This window comes from Gnatocerus cornutus, chromosome 3, assembly GCF_029298725.1.
Source record: "Gnatocerus cornutus isolate USDA-ARS CGAHR chromosome 3, icGnaCorn1.1, whole genome shotgun sequence".
Taxonomy (NCBI): domain Eukaryota; kingdom Metazoa; phylum Arthropoda; class Insecta; order Coleoptera; family Tenebrionidae; genus Gnatocerus; species Gnatocerus cornutus.
The window spans coordinates 19,120,801-19,140,725 of NC_142235.1; the positions used below are offsets into that span (position 1 = coordinate 19,120,801).

Here is a 19,925-nt window from a genome sequence, read left to right on the forward strand (position 1 = left end):
AACAACCGCATTCACATTTTAGTGGAGACAAACACGCGGAGACTTTCTCTTCTTCGATCACCAGGTCGCCCGCTTCGTTGGAGGACTCGTCTTCCACCACGTCCACGGTGAAGTCGTCGTCGACGAAAATATCTATTTCAGATTTAAACATTTTGTGGGGGAGACTTAACCTCACTAACAACTGTCACTTTCTGGGCAGACAGCAGTGTGCCTGTTTGTCATTTAATTTTTTGGTTGCACTTTTTTACACAATTTGGGGCAATTAATTTAGTTAACATACTTGTGATTCCGCCGGAAATGAATTCTGCGGAAAGTACATAATAAAATTGCTGGTTTTTCTCTACGGTAGAAAAAAAATCCCTATATTTTTCCCTAGATGCCTTTAAATATCCCTAGTGATCCCTAGACTTGGGAAATTTCCCGACAGTTGGCAATCACATTCTAGTTACTTTTTGTCTGTCAACTGTCATCTCCACGTCATTAGTGTCAATGTTAACCTAAAAACCGACGATGAGTTCTCTTCTCGCGGAGGTTTTGCCCCCCTTGGAGCAGTTGGAACTCGAGCAGATCAACGCCCACCACCCCACCGTCGCCGCAAGTGTCGACTCCTGTAAAAGCGACGTGTTGTCATACCTGGAGGACATCTACGTGCGCTTCTCCGAGAGACCTCGCCAAAACAAGATCCTCGCGGACAAAATCAAGCGTCTTCAAGGCGACACCACGAGCTTGATTACCAACGTGGAGACCAACACTCTCACCTCCTTGACCAAAGCAGAGGCAGACCTGCAGCAGCACGTGGAGCGGTTGGCTCGCGTGAAATTGACCATCTCGGTGGTCCAGGAAGTTTACGAGTTCCACCAGGCTCTGATGAAGATTGCCAAGTTGGAGGAGGAGCGGTCGTTTTTTCAGTGCATGAAGACGATTCTGGAAGTTGAGGAGAAGTTTACTCTGGAGGAGGTTTTCAACAACTTGAGAGTGACCCTGGCGACTAGGAAGGAGAGTTTGCTTAACAAAATGTCGCAGGTGTTTGCCGACCACGTCGTCATGAAGGTGGAGGAGAAGAAAAGCGTTTTTCAAGTGAAAACCAGTGGTGAGATGAAAGAGGTTCTTAGCGCGTTGTTCTTGTATAAGACGTTCGTGGCGCCGCTGGATAAAGTCACGCGGTTTCTGTGGGAGTCCGTCTTTGTGCCTGTGGTGGACGCCACCACCACCGTCACCACGACTTTTGGGGGTTTCTCAGTCCTGGAGGTGGCAACAGTGGATCCTGGTCACAAATCCGCCTACTCCGGCGTCTTCGCCAATCTTAAGAAGGTCCTCGAGTTCTTATCCAAGAACTTCCAATTCCAGTTGGACGAGGAGTTGTCGGCGTTGAGTTACATCGGGCGCGACATCAGAGACAATTTATCCGAACTTATCATCAAGCACTGCTTACAAGACACCATTCCTTCAACTCGTGAGGGCTTGCAAGGGTACAACGTGGTGATCCAAGCGACTGAAGACCTGGAGAAAACTCTCGTGGCGGCGCAGATCTTCGCCGAAGACACAACTTCGATTTTGGAGTACGCCAACAATATCGACGTCCTCTTCATTAATAAGAAGTGTCAAGAGTACGTTACCACCGCCCAGGAGTTGATGAAGAAGGACCTCCACGACCTGGTGGAAGTTGGGGAGAACCAAACACCAGGTCTCGCGACGGTGGAATTTCCAAAATGCGCCGTTTCGCGGAGTGTCCAGGAGCTGATAAACCTCCTGGAGAAGATCCTCATGCAGATGTCGACCTCCTCCGATGTCTGCACGGGTCGGTTATTCTGCACCGTACAGACAATCTGTCAGAAATATGTTATCTTCGTCCCGGAGCACCACAAGAAGCTCCTCCAGACCATTCCGCAACAAATCGCGCTCTTCTTCAACAACTGCATGTACATTTCGTACAAACTCTCGACGTGGAACGATTCTTATTTGACCAAACTTCCGTCTCTTCTCAACGTCCCGAAGAACTTCGCCGAAGAGACTCACCACCTCCACGCCACCGCTTCGGAGAAGCTCCTCGGATACGTGGACGCCCAAATCCAGCAAATCCACGAAATTATGAAAGAGTCCGGTTTGAACAAACGCACTCTTGAGAATCTCGATCCGGCGACGGACAAGTCTCTGCGGCAGTGTCTTCGCCAACAGGAGCTCCTGAAGACGGTGTGGCATAAAGTCCTCCCTTACCAAACTTACAACAAGAATTTGGGGTTGATTTTGAACTCCTTATGTTCGGATTTCGTGGGGGCCATCGTCAAATTCGAAGACATTTCTTCGGACGCCGCCGAACAACTAGTGGAGTTGTTCAAGATGGTACAAACTCGAGGACCGAAATTGTTCACTGATCCGAAAGAAGTCAGTTTGTTTGTCGCCGGATGGTACAGACTCAACGAGTTGGCGTTTGTTTTAAACGCGAGTTTGATGGATATTAATGATCGATGGGCGGATGGAAAGGGGCCGTTGGGGCTGCAGTTCACCGCGGAAGAGTTAAGGCAGTTGGTGAGGGCGCTGTTCCAGAACACGGAGAGGAGGGCGGCGCTGCTGGCGAAGATCCACGACTGAGATTGATTGAAATATTTTTGTACAAATTTTAATAAGTTATTTTATTCTACACAAATATTTTGTTATTTGATTGATGTCGCGACCTAACATAGTGACCTCTTTTATCATAACACCAAAACTAGTGATAACTTTGATACTGCGAAATTTCTGGGGTCCAAATCCTCGACAAACTCGATAAGAAGCAGTCAGAGTAAGTAGGTTTTCACCTCTGTCGATTTAACAGATTTTTTTTTTAGATCAAAATGTTGCTTTTTTTGCTGTTTTCGTTATGTTTTTCCCCGATTTTGTCGCTTCGCGACAACTGCACCCTCTTCCCCCAAACCGTCTCAAGATTCGACCCGACGATCGTCCAAGCCGAAATCCTCTGCAGAAACGTTCCATCAAACTTCATTATCACGTCTTTTCATTTCGTAAAACAATCTTACCCTCAAGATGTGATAATAACGGAGTCTACTTTACCGACCCTGTCGAATTATTCTTCGTTATTGAACATGCGGAATGTGAGAAAACTGTTTTTGAAGGGCCAAGGAATCCGGAGTATTGTTCCTGGAGCTTTCCGCAACATGCAGTCTTTAGAAGAGTTGGATTTGAGTTATAACAATTTGAATGAAATTCCAGATGGGGCTTTTACAGGACTTGAGAATTTGATGTTTCTTCATTTGAAAGGGAATAATATTACAGTGAACCCTCAGAATGCGTTCGGAGATTTGCCGAAGTTGGAAAGTTTGGATATTTCGGAGAATTAGAAGAATTAGAAGAGGAATTTTTAGCACAGTTATGTATTTTTTATGTGTAAATGTAATTGTTTAAACAAGGAGTGATTGAATTTTAACTCTTGTCACTTTCCTGGGGAAAATTTAGGTGTAAATTAGCCTTTTTTACGGAGAAAATGTGGGTAATTTTACATTGTGTAATTCGTTTCTGTTGCAAATACCGCAAAGGCGGTGTTGTGTCAACTGACCTTTGGGGTTTTTTAGCTTAGAAATCGGTCTTAGATAGTTCGAATTCAAAATTTTCGTTTTTTTAATGTAGAAGTTATATAGCTGCCTTTCAGTCTCTAATTTAGACTTGGTCGCTATCTCGCTTAATCATGGAGCAATATTAACGTATTTTTGCTCATTTTACGCAGAATATCACGTAGAATCCAAAAAGGTAAGACTCGTTAAGATCGGTCCACAAATAACTGAGTTATGGGCAATCAAAGTTTCGAATATTGAATTTTGAGTTGGAAAATTTTCAAAGTTCAATATCTCCGAAACTACGAAAGATTTTGAGAAACGGTTTTTACCATCGTTTTTTTCGGGTCATCCTACTTTAGAATCCGCCCACAGAAGTCGAATATTCAATGGTCGATTTTTTGGGCAAAAAAAATTGCGACTCAATCGATGAAAAATTTTCAATTTTTCGTTTTTCGATCTTTCCTCGTAAACTACTTGCCCGATCGATCTGAGATTTGGCCAGTTTATAGATCTCGAGCTTCTGTTTCGATCGATATATAATTCAGTAATACTAAACACAGTTTTTCGCCCGAAACAGCCTCTTGAAAATGACCCTAAAATCACCCTCTGAAAATGTAATTCGGTCGATATCTCGTTTATTTGTTAAAGAAGTTTGAGCTATTTGGGCTCATTTAACGCAGAATTTTGCGCTGAATCCAAAAATATCTTTATTTTACTCATACGTCAACAAATAACTGAGTTAGAGGCGTTTGAAATTTTGGGTTGTCGCCAGAGGGCCAAAATTTTGGAGGTTCGAAAACGATTTTGCTCGATATCTCCGGAATTATGGCAAATATCAAACAACCCTTTTCGGAATCGTTTTTCTCGCAATTTTTTAGCTTAGAAATCAATCTTAGATAGTTGGAATTCGAAATTTTTATTTTTTCAATGTAGAAGTTAGCTGCCTTTCAGTCTCGAATTCAGACTTGGTCTATATCTCGCGTATTCGTGAAGCAATATTAAAGTATTTGTGCTCGTTTTATCCAGAATTTAACGTAGAATCCAAATAAGTAAGACTGGTTAAGATCGGTCCACAAATAACTGAGTTATGAGCAATCAAAGTTTTAAATATTGAATTTTTAGTTGGAAAATTTTCAAAGTTCAATATCTACGAAACTACAAAAGTTTTTGACAAACGGTTTTTGCCATCGTTTTTTTTGGATCATGTTACTTTAGAAATCGCCCTTCAAAGTCGAAAATTCAATGGTCGATATTTTGGGTAAAAAAAAATTGCGACTCAATCGATAGAAAATTTTCAATTTTTTGTTTTTTGATCGTCCCTCGTAAACTACTTGCCCGATCGATCTGAGATTTGGCCAGTTTATAGATCTCGAGCTTCTGTTTCGATCGATATATAATTCAGTAATACTAAACGCAGTTTTTGGCCCGAAACAGCCTCTTGAAAATGACCCTAAAATCATCCTCTGAAAATGTAATTCGGTCCATATCTCGTTTATTTGTTAAAGAAGTTTGAGCTATTTATGCTCATTTAACGCAGAATTTTGCGTTGAATCCAAAAATATCTTTACTTTACTCATACGTCAACAAATAACTGAGTTAGAGGCGTTTGAAATTTTGGGTTGTCGCCAGAGGGCAAAATTTTGGAGGTTCGAAAACGATTTTGCTCGATATCTCCGGAATTATGGCAAATATCAAACAACCCTTTTTGGAATCGTTTTTCTCGCAATTTTTTAGCTTAGAAATCAATCTTAGATAGTTGGATTTCGAAATTTTCATTTTTTCAATGTAGAAGTTAGCTGCCTTTCAGTCTCTAATTCAGACTCGGTCGCTATCTCGCTTATTTATAAAGCAATCTTTACATATTTGTGCTCATTTTACGCAGAATTTCACGTATAATCCAAAAAGGTAAGACTGGTTAAGATCGGTCCACAAATAACAGAGTTATGAGCGATCAAAGTTTTGAGTATTGAATTTTAAGTTGGAAAATTTTCAATGTTCAATATCTCCGAAACTACAAAAGTTTTTGACCAACGGTTTTTGCCATCGTTTTTTTTGGATCATTTTACTTTAGAAACCGCCCTTCAAAGTCGAAAATTCAATGGTCGATTTTTTGGGCAAAAAAAATTCGCGACTCAATCAATTTTCAATTTTTTATTTTTCGATCTTCCGTCGTAAACTACTTGCTCGATCGATCTGAGATTTAGCCAGTTGATAGATCTCGAGCTCCTCTTTCGATCGACATATAATTCAATAATATTTATCGCAGTTTTCGCCCAGAAACAACGTCTTAAAAATGACCCTAAAATCACCCTCTGAAAATGTAATTCGTTCGATATCTCGTTTATTTGTTAAAGTAGTTTGAGCTATTTGGGCTCATTTAACGCAGAATTTTGCGCTGAATCCAAAAATATCCTTATTTTACTCATACGTCAACAAATAACTGAGTTAGAGGCGTTTGAAATTTTCGGTTGTCGCCAGAGGGCCAAAATTTTGGAGGTTCGAAAACGATTTTGCTCGATATCTCTGGAATCAAGAGAAATATCAAACAACCTTTTTCGGAATCGTTTTTTTCGCACTTTTTTACCTTAGAAATAGATCTTACATAGTTCGATTTCAAAATTTTTATTTTTTCAATGCAGAAGTTAGCTGCCTTTTAGTCTCTAATTCAGACTCGGTCGCTATCTCGCTTATCTATGAAGCAATATCAAAGTATTGGTGCTCATTTTACGCAGAATTTCACGTAGAATCTAAAAAGGTAAGACTAGTTAAAATCGGTCCACAAATAACTGAGTTATGGACCATCAAACTTTCGGATATTGAATTTTGAGTTGGAAAAATTTTAAAGCTCAATATCTCCGAAACTACGAAAGTTTTTGACAAACGGTTTTTACCATCGTTTTTCTCGGATTATTTTACGTTAGAAGCCGCCCTCAAAAGTCGAAAATTTGATGGTCGATTTTTTGGGCAAAAAAATTTTGCGACTCAATCGATGGAAAATTTTCAATTTTTCGTTTTTTGATCGTCCCTCGTAAACTACTTAGCCGATCAATCTGAGATTTGGCCAGTTGGTAGATCTCTAGATCCTCTTTCAATCGATATATAATTCAATAATGTTAATTGCAGTTTTCGCCTCAAAACAGCCTCTTGAAAATGACCATCTGAAAATGTAATTCGGTCGATATCTTGGTTATTTCTTAAGGAAATGTAAGCTATATGAGCTCATTTACGCAGAATTTTGCGCTGAATCCAAAAATATCTTTATTTTCTTTGTACTTCAACAAATAACTAAGTTAGAGACGTTTGAATTTTCGGGTTGTCGCCAGAGGACCAAAATTTTGAAGGTTCAAAAACTAATTTTCTTGATATCTTCGAAATTAAAGCGAATATAAAAAAACTCTTTTCGAAATCGTTTTTCTCGCGATTTTTCAGCTTATAAATCATACTTAGATAGTTGGAATTCGAATTTTTCATTTATTCAATATAGCTAATCACTGAGGCGCATTTTAAATTTGGCGCCAACAAAAATTTTCTGTAGAAAAAATAGACTATGTACGTGGACGTATGTCTTATATCGACAATTTTCGAACATTCGTCAACAATTTGACGTTTTGACATCAAGTTACGACAAACGTCGCAGGTGCCAGCCAACTTGATATACATAAATAAATAATTCGACATTTTCATATTATTGTTTATTTCTTCCCTGAAGTACATTATATTTAACACGTCTTCTATTTCTACTTAATGCAGAATTCGGCGTCTAAAAATTAATAGAAATTACAAAATTTCCTCATTTTTTTATTCTTACCGCTCGTAACCGACGCAATCCACGCCAAAAACGCCGTAACTCTCGTGTTAACCCCCGGCTTAGTGGTAGCACACCCTAAACCAAACGAAATAATCCCCGTCAACTCCAACTTCCCACTGTATCCATCCTGCCAACTCAAAGGCCCCCCTGAGTCACTAATACAGGCGTCTTTACCATTCGCATAGGTGCATAATTGCGTTGCCTTAATATCCTCAGCTAGTTCTGCGTCGCACTGCCTGTTAGAAACCACCCCTAAATTGACCTTCTGCAAAGTGCTCGCCTTATCTCCAGCTAAATCCGTAAACCCCCACCCAAGCGCAGTGACAGTTTCGCCCTCAAAATTGTACTCCCTGTAGATAAAGGGGAGACAAACTGGAGCCACCGCCACGTTAAAAATAATCTCAGTCTGGGTCCTCAGCACTCCAATGTCGTTGTGGTGGTTGGGGGCCCCGACGTACGAGGGGTGCCGAGTAAACGAGGCGATGTTATGAACAACCGCAAGACTATTACTGGGGGCGCTGGCTGTTAAAAAATCAATAAAAAAGTGGCGAAACCACCTAAAACTCACGATCGTTGAGGTCGTGCGCCCCCACCAACAGCTGAAGATTGCCCGCTGTCTGCTCGTGAAGACAATGCGCGGCGGTAATTGCATGTCTTTTGGCGATGACGCTGGCGCCGCAGAAGACCTCCTCTTTGGAAACGTCGATTAGTCCAGCCATGAAAGGGAACTCGTGGTCTCCGGTTTCTTGCCCCCCTACAATTCTCATCTTTTAAAAGGTTAAGAAGTCGAGTTCTGAGTTGGGAATACTTCGCGTCTGTAGCCACAGTTGCAGTTTTGGGGGCCCACTCGCATGGCGGCCAAGGAGCAGACGAAGGAGCCGCCGACGCTGTTATCAGCCGGCAAAAGTCCTGCGAGGATGATAAGACATTGCAAAATAAAAAAAATAAATATAAAGTGCGGCTCACTGCTATCAGTCCACTCTCCTGTGTAAATTTTCGAGAATTCTTAGGTGTAAATCAGGCTTTCAATTCTTTAGGGAGAAAATTAGGGGAAAATTGAATGTAGCGATTTTTGAGGTTAACAAGTTGTCAAAGTTGAGTGTAATAATCAATATTTTATTAAAAATTTGCTGCAAAAAAAGATTTCAAGAAAGATTTAACAAGTTTTGGCAATTTTGCGCAAGACAATTAGCTTCTGCGCATGCCACAGTTAGATCAAGGTCAAACGCTATTGATGCCACCTACTATTAATAAAAATCGCTAGGGGCTGCTGCCAACTTAACTTTTTAATGAGTGGACCGATAGTAATGAGCTCTGGTATAAAGTCCAAATTTTCGAAAATTCTTGGGTGTAAATCAGGGTTTCAATTCTTTAGGGTGAAAATTAGGGGAAAATTATAGGTGACGATTTTTGAGGTTAACACTTTGTCAAAGTTGAGTGTATTAATCAAGAATTAATTAAAAATGTTCTGCAAAAGAAATGTTTCAATAGAGATTTAATAGGTAAGTTTTGGCAACCTTGGGTAAGACGATTAGCTCCTACGCATGCCACAGTTGCGTCAAGGTCAAACGCATTTGCTGTCAACTGCTACGAATAAAAATCACTAGGGGCTGCTGCCAACTTAACTTTTTAATGAGTGGGCCGATAGTAATGAGCTCTGGTATAGATAAAAATAATAGACATTTACATAACAAGTGCGGAAAGTGACCAATTTCGCACGAGTGTGAATTTTACACGAGTGCAGATTTTATACGAGTGCAAGAAAGACTCTTTCCGACGAGTTTTGTACATTATTTTTCCTACGACCTTCCACCATCAGGAAAAAACCGTAAGTCTCGACAATAGTTCATTTCTTATCTAATTTAAGTCATTTTTTACGACCTCATATAAAATTGACGTATTTCACATAGTTGGATAGTTGATGTTTTCGTACATCCATTTACGAAACTAAAAGTCACTAGTGTGATATGAATATATTCGGCTAGCGCCTCGTGCATCTACATTCACACTCGTGCGAAATTGGTCTCTTTCCGCACTTGTTATGTAATAGTTATTTGCAGTCGCGTGTGGTGACTTACATTTTACAGTGCAAAATCAGTTTAGTGATTGAGCGTTGTAAAATGGTTAACGCACAAGAGTTGTATTAAACTTTTTGGCAGAGACACTTTTAATTGAAATAATTAGGTTTTTCAAAATTCATGAGAACTGTCACATCTGACATTTATAAATTTCGTCATCTGTCAATTCTGTCAATTCTGTAGTTGGTGCACAAAAAGTGCACAAGATGGCGCTGTATAAAAATGTTTTAATATGACTTTAAAAATAGAAATATTGTTTTAATTGAGATAATAATTTAGGTAAATACCACTTTAGTGATCAATCTTCATTATGGTAAAGTGATTTTAACTTATAAACCCATCTGAAGAGCAGACGATTTGGGCAAATTTTACCGCCCGCCGTGTGTAAATGGCCGCCAGAGCGCTTGTAAATATAATGCTTGAATGTTAATTTGACATTTACAATTCATGAAGCAAAAATAGATAATTTCCTGCGACCCCATGTGAAACGGTAAATGACTCCAAAAGTTTTTGTTTTTGTACATTCATTTTCGAAAGTAAAAGTCACTAGTGTGATACAAATATATCCGCACAGACCTGTCAAAATTGACAGTTATTTTAAATAACAAATGTAACTCTTAAATTTTTATCTCAAACATCTAGACAATTCCCTGTAAAACAATATGTACAATGATAAAAATAAATTGTTAGATCGTTTTTGACAAATCAGTTTTGACAGGTCTGGGCGAATATATTCATATCACACTAGTGTCTTTTACTTTCGTAAATGGATGTACATCAACCATTTAACTATGTAAAATACGTCACTTTTATGAGGTCGTAGAAAAATGACAATTAGAATAGATAATAAATGAACTATTGTCAAGACTGGTTTCTTCGTGATGATGGGAGGTCGTAGGAAAAATAGTGTCCATAACTTGTCGGAATATGTCTTACTTGCACTCGTGTAATATGTGCACTCGGCTGGCGCCTCGTGCATCTACATTCACACTCGTGCGAAATTGGTCACTTTCCGCACTTGTTATGTAAAATAAAATAAATATACATTTCATGTTTAGTTACCAATTGCGATTCGGTTTGCGTACGTCACTGCCGAAAAAGCCGTTTTGCCACAATATCTCTCCGCGTTGTTCAAATTATCGTCACCAGCAGGAGAAAACGCTAGAGTGTCTCCGTTGCAATTCCGCGTCTAAAACTGTCAGTATCACCGATTTATCAACCATTTTACCCCCAATTCTTACATAAGGAAGAGTAAAATCATTGCAAGTCAAAACTAAGACAGTTCCTAAAGGGCTTTGACCAATCCATCTGCAAGCGCGAGACGAGGAGTAATTGCGAGGATATTCCTGATTGAAGATGAAATATTCCTGCCCCAATTCAACTTCTTGGTACAAATCACATTGCGGGTCTAAGGGCGCCGACAAACTCTCGGAGAAAATTAAAGTCAGAAGGGTTGAAGTTAAGAAAATTCGATCTAAAATCGTTAATTTTGAAGAGGAAAGCAACGAAAAAAATTACTTACACATCTGAACTACTGTGGTCTGTTTACAAGTTTGAATGTGTGTCGACTAAAATTTAAGGCGGTAATAAATCATTTTGATCCTGCGTCAAATGCTAAGTTGGACTTGTAGTAGGTAAATACTACTTACGGTTTTGAGAAATTGTTAAAAATGTTATCATTGTTTAGGTTAGCATTAAGTAAGTTTTTTTCCATTTAGGTGCACGATAACATAATAAGTAACTTTTTGAAATATTTTCGAACGCCCATTGTTTATCGCATTGGCGGCATTTTTTCATATCGCTGCCTTCATAAGTGTTTTTATGTAATAACAAACTGCATAATGCATTTTATGTCTGATCGTATAATCTATTTTACAATATCGTTTAGCGCCCATAAAGTGGTTTGTTATGGACGGCGTTCGTAATGATAAAGAAAACCGATCGCTTTTCATTGTCAAATATTGTAAATAAATTCGTTTCAATTATTTTTGTAATCGTTTTTCTTGCTCTTTTTGGTCTTATATAGTTAGAATTCGAAATTTTCATTTTTTTAATGTAGAAGTTATATAGCTGCCTTTCAGTCTCTAATTTAGACTTGGTCGCTATCTCGCTTAATCATGGAGCAATATTAACGTATTTTTGCTCATTTTACGCAGAATATCACGTAGAATCCAAAAAGGTAAGACTCGTTAAGATCGGTCTACAAATAACTGAGCTATAAGCGATTAAAGTTTTGGATATTGAATTTTGAGTTGGAAAATTTTCAAAACCAAATATCTTCGAAACTACGAAAGATTTTGAGAAACGGTTTTCACCATCCTTTTTCTCGGGTCATTCAACTTTAGAATCCGTCGTTAAAAGTCGAAAATTCGATGATCGATTTTTTTGGCAAAAAATTTTTGCGACTCAATCGATGGAAAATTTTCAATTTTTCGTTTTTTGATCGCCCCTCGTAAACTATTTGCCCTATCGATCTGAGATTTGGCCAGTTGATAGACCTCGAGCTCCTCTTTCGATCGATTTAATAATACCAAACGCAGTTTTTGCCCCAAAACAGCGTCTTGAAATTGACCCTAAAATCACCCTCTAAAAATGTAATTCGGTCGACATCTCGGTTATTTGTTGAGCTATATGGGCGCATTTTACGCAGAATGTCGCGTTGAATCCAAAAATATCCTCATTTGTCTCGTACGTCAACAAATACCAGAGTTAGAGGCGTTTGAAATTTTGGTTTGTCGCCAGAGGACCAAAATTTTGGAGGTTCAAAAACTATTTTTCTCGATATCTCCGGAATTAAGGCGAAAATAAAAAAATCCTTTTCGGAATCGTTTTTCTCGCAATTTTTTACTTTAGAAATCGATTTTAGATAGTTTCAATTCAAAATTTTCGTTTTTTCAATGTAGAAGTTAGCTGCCTTTCAGTCTCTAATTCAGATTCGGACGATATCTCACTTACTTATAAAGTAATCTTAACGTATTGGTACTCATTTTACGCAGAATTTCATGTAGAATTCAAAAAGATAAGACTCGTTAAAATCGATCTACAAATAACTGAGCGATTAAAATTTTGGATATTGAATTTTGAGTTGGAAAATTTTCAAAACCAAATATCTTCGAAATTACGAAAAATTTTGAGAAACGGTTTTTACCATCGTTTTTCTCGGCTCATTTTACTTTAGAATCAGCCCTCAAAAGTCGAAAATTCGATGATCGATTTTTTGGGCAAAAAAATTTTGCGACTCAATCGATGAAAAATTTTCAATTTTTCTTTTTTTGATCGCCCCTCGTAAACTACTTGCCCTATCGATCTGAGATTGGGCCTGTTAATAAACCTCGAGCTCCTCTTTTGATCGATATATAATTTAATAATTCTAAACGGAGTTTTCGGCCCGAAACAGCCTATTAAAAATGACCCTAACAACACCCTCTGAAAATGTAATTCGGTCGATTATTTTGTTATTTGTTAAGGGAATTTAAGCTATATAGCTCATTTTGACGCAGAATTTCGCGCTGAATCCAAAAATATCCTTATTTTTCTCGTACGTCAACAAATAACTAAGTTAGAGGCGTTTGAAATTTTGGTTTGTTGCCACAAGGCCAAAATTTTAGAGGTTTGAAAACGATTTTGCTCGATATCTCCGGAAGTATGGCAAATATCAAACAACCCTTTTCGGAATCGTTTTTCTCGCACTTTTTTACTTTAGAAATTTTCATTTTTTCAATGCAGAAGTTAGCAGCCTTTCAGTCTCTAATTCAGACTCGGTCGCTATCTCGCTTATTTATAAAGCAATCTTAACCTATTTGTGCTCATTTTACGCAGAATTTCATGTAGAATTCAAAAAGGTAAGATTCGTTAAGGTCGGTCTACAAATAACTGAGCTAGGAGCAATCAAAGTTTCGAATATTGAATTTTGAGTTGGAAAATTTTCAAAACCGAATATCTCCGAAACAACGAAAGATTTTGAGAAATGGTTTTTACCATCGTTTTTCTCAGCTCATTTTACTTCAGAAACCGCCCACAAAAATCGAAAATTCGACGGTCGACGATTTATACAATATAAAATTCGCGAAAAAATGGTGGAGGCGCCAGGATAATAATACAAATTCCCAAAATCTAGCACTTTTGGAAGAAAATCAGAAAAATATCGCAAAAATACTCTAACTTAAAACATCTAGAAGAATTTTCAAGATATCAGTAACAAACAAGTTGAAATAACAATCGTAACTGTAGTTTTCATCCATTTATTTATAAAATTAATAAATACAAAACTTATTCACACCTGTTTGGGGAAATAATCACTATAAAAAGCATTCCAACAAATTCCCACCAACATCAGCACCACATAAACCGCTAAAGCGATCCACCACAAGACTCTTTCCTTCTTCGAAAGCGACAAGTTCCTCAACACAAAAATCCCAACTAACAGCCCTGCGATGGCTCCGGCAAAATGTGCGACGTAACCAATGTGGTCTTCAGTATGAACCCAATATCTGTTGTAAATAGAAGTACCAACATCAATGCCCGTAATGAGAAGAAAAATTAACAGTTGTACCCCTGGAAAACTCATCTGGCCCCAGTTCTAAAAAACGAAATTAGTGGAGAATGTAAAGCGTGTTTCAAAAAGATTTTAGTCTAGACTAGTGGTAGGATTAAAAAAGTGCCGCTTTTCGAAGATGATGATTCGAACTTTGGATACTTAGCCTCAAATCTCTGTCGAATTTGTCGATTTTGACGTTTGAAAAGTGACACTAGTGACACAGTACAATGCGAGCGGCACAAAAGTAACTAAACAAAAATCATTTTGAAACACGCTGTAGATCCCCAACAACCCTACAAGAATTATGGTGGCAATGTGAGCAGTGATGAGAGAGTAGACGCCGCCACTGGCCCCCGCTAACTTGGAGGTGGGGTCGGTGATGGAGGTGCTCAAAGACCCCGCGACCACGCCGGCGAAGTAGATGAGGAGGACGCGCCACCACCCATGGACCATTTCCAGCGGAATCCCAATGAAAATTTGTACAATCAGATTGACCGTCAGGTGTAAATGTCTGCAATAAATTGATAAGAACTGAAATTGGAATTGGGGGGTTGTTTACCCGATGTGAACAAACATGTACGTCAGAAACCTCCAAAACTCGTATCTCTTCGTGGGGTCATAAATGAGCGTTTGCGCCATGGGCCCCGTGGCAAAATTCGTCGAGTTTTTTTCGTTGAACTCGTCAATGAAGAAGAAGATTAGCTCGACGATGGAGATGAGGATCATGCCGAGTTTCGGGGGCCAGCAGGAGTATTCGTCTTCGTAAAATGCATCTTCTTCCGTTCCGGCAGACCCCAGATCATCAGTGAAGTCTTGACCTAATACCCGCTTTTTTCTGGGGACGACGAAATTTACGTATTTGGTGACGTATTGGCCGAAAATCGACTTGAATTTGGGATTGTTGATCATGTTTACGAATTCGTTGAAATTGAGGCGGTCGTCGTGGTCAGTATCGGCGATCCTGTGGATTCTTCGGACGAGGCCTTCGGACACGGCCTCTTCCGTTAGGTGGTTGTCTTTGATCATTTCTTTGAGTTCGGTGAAGGTGATGTAGCCATCGCCGTCTCGGTCCGCCTGCAATGCGAAAGAAGTTTAGGCCAGGCAAAATAAACATGAACCTCGGAATAATTCGCCGATTTTTTTGTGTGGACCTTCATTTTATTGTTTTATTGTAGGAAAAAAAGTGTTAATATATTTTTTATAGATAATTTTATGATCTACAATTTTAGTTTGAAGTATTTTTATGATAAAACTTACCGTTTTGCTGAAAATCGCGAAAAACTCATTTTGTGGACCTTTGACCTTAAATAAAAAAAATTCCATACACGGGAATGATGGGGAACTTTCAGGGTTTGTTTATAATTGTATTTTGAACAATTGTACCAATATTCAGCTTGTTGCGATTTTATGTCTAATTTGTCAGGACTACTGAGCATTTTTAATTAAATTACAGCTGATCAGTTGTTTTTATGACAAAAATTTGTAATAAGGTTTAAGTCAAAAAACCTCCTCGTTGAGGAAATGAAAGTGAATTTGTTGAGGTTGGCCAAATTAAGGGCGGAAAAAGGCGAAAATAAAAATGCTTTTCGGAAAAAAGTTGTAGATCTTGATGCGTTAAAACCGGTTAAATTTTGTGTATTTTATTTCATAACTTGTTATGATTTTTTTGAATAAAATTTTTGTGAATTCCTAAAATGTTTTACTTTATGTTAAACTTAATAGTTCTAAATACCACCGCAAATTAGTTTAGAGTGGTCAAGTGTTTTACAAGCGGACTGATAACGCAGAGTTTTTTTATGCTTTTTTGTTCTTTAATTTTATAGCAAGTCAATGGTAGGTGGGCGACTCGTCAAAATATAGGGAGAAAAAATTAGTTTAAAAACATGCGATTTCAAAAAAAATATTTATATTAAGAAAAGTTGTTGCAAATGGTGAGTTCTCTTACCAGTTTAATTTTGTGTAGTCATTTCCATAACACCCTGTATAAATTCTGATGCTAGGTACACTAAAATGTACATTCTGAGCTTCTAAAGTTTGCTTTTGTGTGTTTTACGTCGATAAGTAAATTTTGAAGATTTTAATTGATTTTGCGAGCAGCAAATGATTAAAACTGTAGCAAATCGCATATTACTCGCGTAGGACAGAGTAGTGAGTGTTTACTTGTATATCCCAGTTGTAACAACCGTTCTAGTTAAAAAGTGACATAAAAACAGTGTGAACAAGATATTAAACCATTATTTTTTTTTGCGGTGAATTTTTTATTAAAGTAAGAAGCAAAAAATTTCTTTGATGACAAATTTAAAGCTTTGTGGAGCTTATGAAGCCTATTTAATCCAGAATTAAGACAAAAAATGGGCACCTCATTTTGCCTGTGTTCCTAACTGCAAAAATACTTTAGAACATATTAATATTTTTGTAACTTAAATGCTCAATAACTGTTATTATACCGAAAAATCATCAGAATTAACCTTAATTGATCTTAATTCTGATATTCTGAGTTTTTCAAAATTCTGACGTGACTAGCTCATTGAACAGAAGAGTTCTACATTCAAAAATGGGCAAGCCAACATAAAACTTAAAATCAACTGGTTTTGCAAGAAAACTTCCGCCAAGAAGTGCGAATAATACATAGACTGCTCGCTGCGCTCGCCCCAAAATATATTTTTATGAAGAAAAAGGCGAATCTCAATTTGAAAACGGGCATACCAATACATATAAAACTGTATTTGCAATAAAATTTATGCAAAGACGTGGGATTAATTCAAAATTTTGGTATGCGTAGCTCGCTGCGCTCGCCCTGATTTTCTATTTCATAAAGAAATAAACAAATCTCAATTTTAAAAACGAAAATGCCAACATAAAACCTAAAATCAACTGGTTTTGCAAGAAAACTTCCGCCAAGAAGTGCGAATAATACATAGACTGCTCGCTGCGCTCGCCCCAAAATATATTTTTATGAAGAAAAAGGCGAATCTCAATTTGAAAACGGGCATACCAATACATATAAAACTGTATTTGCAATAAAATTTATGCAAAGACGTGGGATTAATTCAAAATTTTGGTATGCGTAGCTCGCTGCGCTCGCCCTGATTTTCTATTTCATAAAGAAATAAACAAATCTCAATTTTAAAAACGAAAATGCCAACATAAAACCTAAAATCAACTGGTTTTGCAAGAAAACTTCCGCCAAGAAGTGCGAATAATACATAGACTGCTTGCTGCGCTCGCCCCAAAGATATATTTTTTATGAAGAAATAGACGAATCTCCATTTGAAAACGGGCATACCAATACATATAAAACTTAAAATCAACTGCATTTGTAATAAAATTTATGCAAAGACGTGGGACTAATTCAAAATTTTGACATGCCTGGCTCGCTGTGCTCGCCCCAATGTTCAATTTTTTGAAGGAATAGAGAAATTTTAAATTCGAAAACGGGCAAACCAACATAAAACTTAAAATTAACTGGTTTTCTAAGAAATGAGCGAATGATTCATAACGTAATTGTACCATTTCAACAAAGATGTGCACAAAATCCATCCTGTTCTTTTGAGGACTCTGAAAAACTAGTTCTTGAAGAAAATAATAAGTATCATAAAAAAGAATTTAGAGACGATTAATTTCATAAGTTGCAGGAAAATTTCGTGGGTAAGTTCACTTAATGCTTCCTCAATCTAAAAAAAGGCACTAAGTTCTATATTTCAACTGTGGTGCACAAAAGAACAAAATTCTTGAATTTTTGAAAAATGCTTTCATATCTCAAAAATGATAACTCCTAGGAAAAATATGACGAGATCTTTTTTGTCGCAAATTTGATAAGGTACAATTTTCATACTAAGTATTTTTGCCATTGAAATCACCAGTGACAAGATATTTGCAAATATTTGTTATCTTGACATTTACCAACGCGTAACTTTTTTAGCAGCACACCTATACTAGATAGGGACTTTTAACTTTTTGTTTAGAACAATAAAATGAACGTCCACACAAAAAATCAGCCTTATGCGAATTATTTCAAACTTTTATATTGCCTGGACTACTTGACGTTCTAAAAATAGTTACCCTGTCAAAAATGCTTTTGTAATACGTCACCGTGGGAGACGTCGGCGTGTGTATCTGCTGCAGAGGGACGCCGGCTTCATCATCCCTCGAATTGATCACTAAACTCAGCGTCTTGTTTTTTGGATTGGATTCCATTTTGCACTAACGAAATAACGGTCGGCGCTCACTTATCACTGTTATCTATCACTTATCGGAGCCATATCTCCTAGTTATTCGAACGATGTATGCAAACCCTTTAAACCGACGAATGTATGTCTTCACCGTCATTACTCATAACGAGCATTTAGATAATTGTTTGTGGGAAGACAAGAACTGGCGCTTTGTTATCAAAATGTTGGCACGAGGTAGACACAGCGGTAAAGGTCACAAAGTCCCTGACATTTCTTTGGCTCATCTGCGGATATTCCGCTTTAAATGACTATCAAATTGGGGGTTCCATAGATTAGCGATTGATGCGGTATTCTCTTGACGTGAGATTACGATTAGATGGAATTTCCTGAGTGACTCATTCCGACAAGGTTGTTGGCGGTTAATTCACTATCTTGAGTTTTTTTGTACAATTTCTGGTTCACGGTTTCGTGTCGATTCGAACTTAACTGTCTCAACTATTTTATAACGTCGCATGTTACGTAACGTGCGTACAAAACTTGTGTTGGTAAAGACCTTGTAATTACAAATATGCATAATTGAATAACAAATTAAAAGTCGTGCCGGTGATAATTGTATAATGAATTATGATATTGGAAGGAGCAGAATGGGAAGTTTTAGAAAGGATGCAAAAATTTAAGGAATTTTTAATCGGAACGGATCAAAGTCGGAACGGATCAAAAGAAGGGAGGGAAATTAAAGCAAGTGATAATCGTAGAGGTACGATTAGCTACAATCATAAATTACAAGGCTAAACTCGTCGTTGTTATCATGGACTGGAAATGTGTTTATCGCGCGGAAGTTTAACGACGAATTATCTGGCAAATAAACTCAATTAAAGGAATTCCACACCCTCTGAAACGACTCCACTCAATTTTAGCAATCACGATGAACCCTTGGATGATAACATTCGTACTTTTTTTTTGCTGAATTGTTGATTTAAGAGTTAGTTGCCTTTTGGTCTCTAATTCAGACTCGGTCGCTATCTCGCTTATTTATAAAGCAATCTTAACGTATGTGTGCTCATTTTACGCAGAATTTCACGTAGAATCCAAAAAGGTAAGATTTGTTAAGATCGGTCTACAAATAACTGAGCTATGAGCAATCAAAGTTTCGAATATTGAATTTTGAGTTGGAAAATTTTCAAAGCTCAATATCTCCGAAACTAAGAAAGATTTTGACAAACGGTTTTCACCATCGTTTTTCTCAGGTCATTTTACTTCAGAGTCCGCCCTCAAAAGTCAAAAATTTGATGGTCAATTTTTTAGGCAGAAAAATTCTGCGACTCATCGAATTTTCAATTTTTCATTTTTTGATCGCCCCTCGTAAACTACTTGCCCTATCGATCTGAGATTTGACCAGTTGATACACCTCGAGCTCCCCTTGTGATCGATATATAATTCAATAATACTAAACGGAATTTTCGCCCCAAAACAGCCTATTAAAAATGACCCTAAAAACACCCTCTGAAAATGTAACTAATCGACTATTTTGTTATTTGTTAAGAAAATTTGAGCTATACAGGGTGTTAGGTAACGTTACGGCCATAGACTAATGGGTAATTAAGGAAGGCAAACTGTCTTGGAATCCGCAATTAATTTGATTTTTTTCGTTTTAGTTAAAAAGCTACAAGGCTTTAAAGTTGACCAATAGAATGGCGAATAATTTTTCAATTTTACAGAAATCCAAGTAGCTTTCGGACCAAACGAATAATTTGTCACTTTCCCGTCAAATTTGAAGTTTTA

At 37.7% G+C, this 19,925-nt stretch overlaps 4 protein-coding genes across 4 annotated transcripts; 2 read left to right on the forward strand and 2 right to left on the reverse strand.

Annotated features, from left to right (window-relative positions):
* The first annotated feature begins 510 nt into the window (after positions 1-510).
* Zw10 (Zeste-white 10 kinetochore protein) lies at positions 511-2,644 on the forward strand. The gene has a single exon (XM_088032585.1). The coding sequence runs from the start codon at positions 511-513 to the stop codon at positions 2,587-2,589; it is 2,079 nt and encodes a 692-aa protein (XP_087888711.1). The 3' UTR covers positions 2,590-2,644.
* Positions 2,645-2,671: 27 nt separating this feature from the next.
* LOC148177809 (uncharacterized) lies at positions 2,672-3,335 on the forward strand. Its single transcript, XM_088033404.1, has 2 exons — positions 2,672-2,779; positions 2,826-3,335. The coding sequence occupies exon 2, from the start codon at positions 2,832-2,834 to the stop codon at positions 3,333-3,335; it is 504 nt and encodes a 167-aa protein (XP_087889530.1). The 5' UTR covers positions 2,672-2,779; positions 2,826-2,831.
* A 3,890-nt stretch (positions 3,336-7,225) lies between these two features.
* On the reverse strand, positions 7,226-11,089 carry LOC148177810 (venom serine protease-like). Its single transcript, XM_088032275.1, has 7 exons — positions 10,957-11,089; positions 10,676-10,908; positions 10,497-10,623; positions 8,165-8,265; positions 7,925-8,123; positions 7,357-7,878; positions 7,226-7,308 (listed from the first exon to the last, which is right to left on the reverse strand). The coding sequence occupies exons 1-7, from the start codon at positions 10,958-10,960 to the stop codon at positions 7,286-7,288; spliced, it is 1,209 nt and encodes a 402-aa protein (XP_087888401.1). The 5' UTR covers positions 10,961-11,089; the 3' UTR covers positions 7,226-7,285.
* Positions 11,090-13,661: 2,572 nt separating this feature from the next.
* On the reverse strand, positions 13,662-18,664 carry LOC148177811 (rhomboid-related protein 2-like). Its single transcript, XM_088031671.1, has 4 exons — positions 18,034-18,664; positions 14,531-15,045; positions 14,269-14,482; positions 13,662-14,013 (listed from the first exon to the last, which is right to left on the reverse strand). Exons 1-4 carry the CDS (start codon positions 18,166-18,168, stop codon positions 13,708-13,710), a joined length of 1,170 nt encoding a protein of 389 aa, XP_087887797.1. The 5' UTR covers positions 18,169-18,664; the 3' UTR covers positions 13,662-13,707.
* Between the last annotated feature and the right edge of the window lie 1,261 nt (positions 18,665-19,925).

Excerpts from the sequence above, each read along its gene's own strand:
- LOC148177809 (XM_088033404.1), top strand. The coding sequence starts at position 2,832 with ATGTTGCTTTTTTTGCTGTTTTCGTTATGTTTTTCCCCGATTTTGTCG.
- LOC148177810 (XM_088032275.1), bottom strand. Across the intron at positions 8,124-8,164 it reads ACTGTGGCTACAGACGCGAA|ATGAGAATTGTAGGGGGGCA; the intron begins GTATTCCCAACT and ends ACCTTTTAAAAG. Across the intron at positions 7,879-7,924 it reads GGCGCACGACCTCAACGATC|CCAGCGCCCCCAGTAATAGT; the intron begins GTGAGTTTTAGG and ends ATTTTTTAACAG.
- LOC148177811 (XM_088031671.1), bottom strand. The coding sequence starts at position 18,168 with ATGGAATCCAATCCAAAAAACAAGACGCTGAGTTTAGTGATCAATTCG. Across the intron at positions 14,483-14,530 it reads TACATGTTTGTTCACATCGG|ACATTTACACCTGACGGTCA; the intron begins GTAAACAACCCC and ends AATTTATTGCAG. Across the intron at positions 14,014-14,268 it reads ACATTGCCACCATAATTCTT|AACTGGGGCCAGATGAGTTT; the intron begins GTAGGGTTGTTG and ends TTCGTTTTTTAG.
- Zw10 (XM_088032585.1), top strand. The coding sequence starts at position 511 with ATGAGTTCTCTTCTCGCGGAGGTTTTGCCCCCCTTGGAGCAGTTGGAA.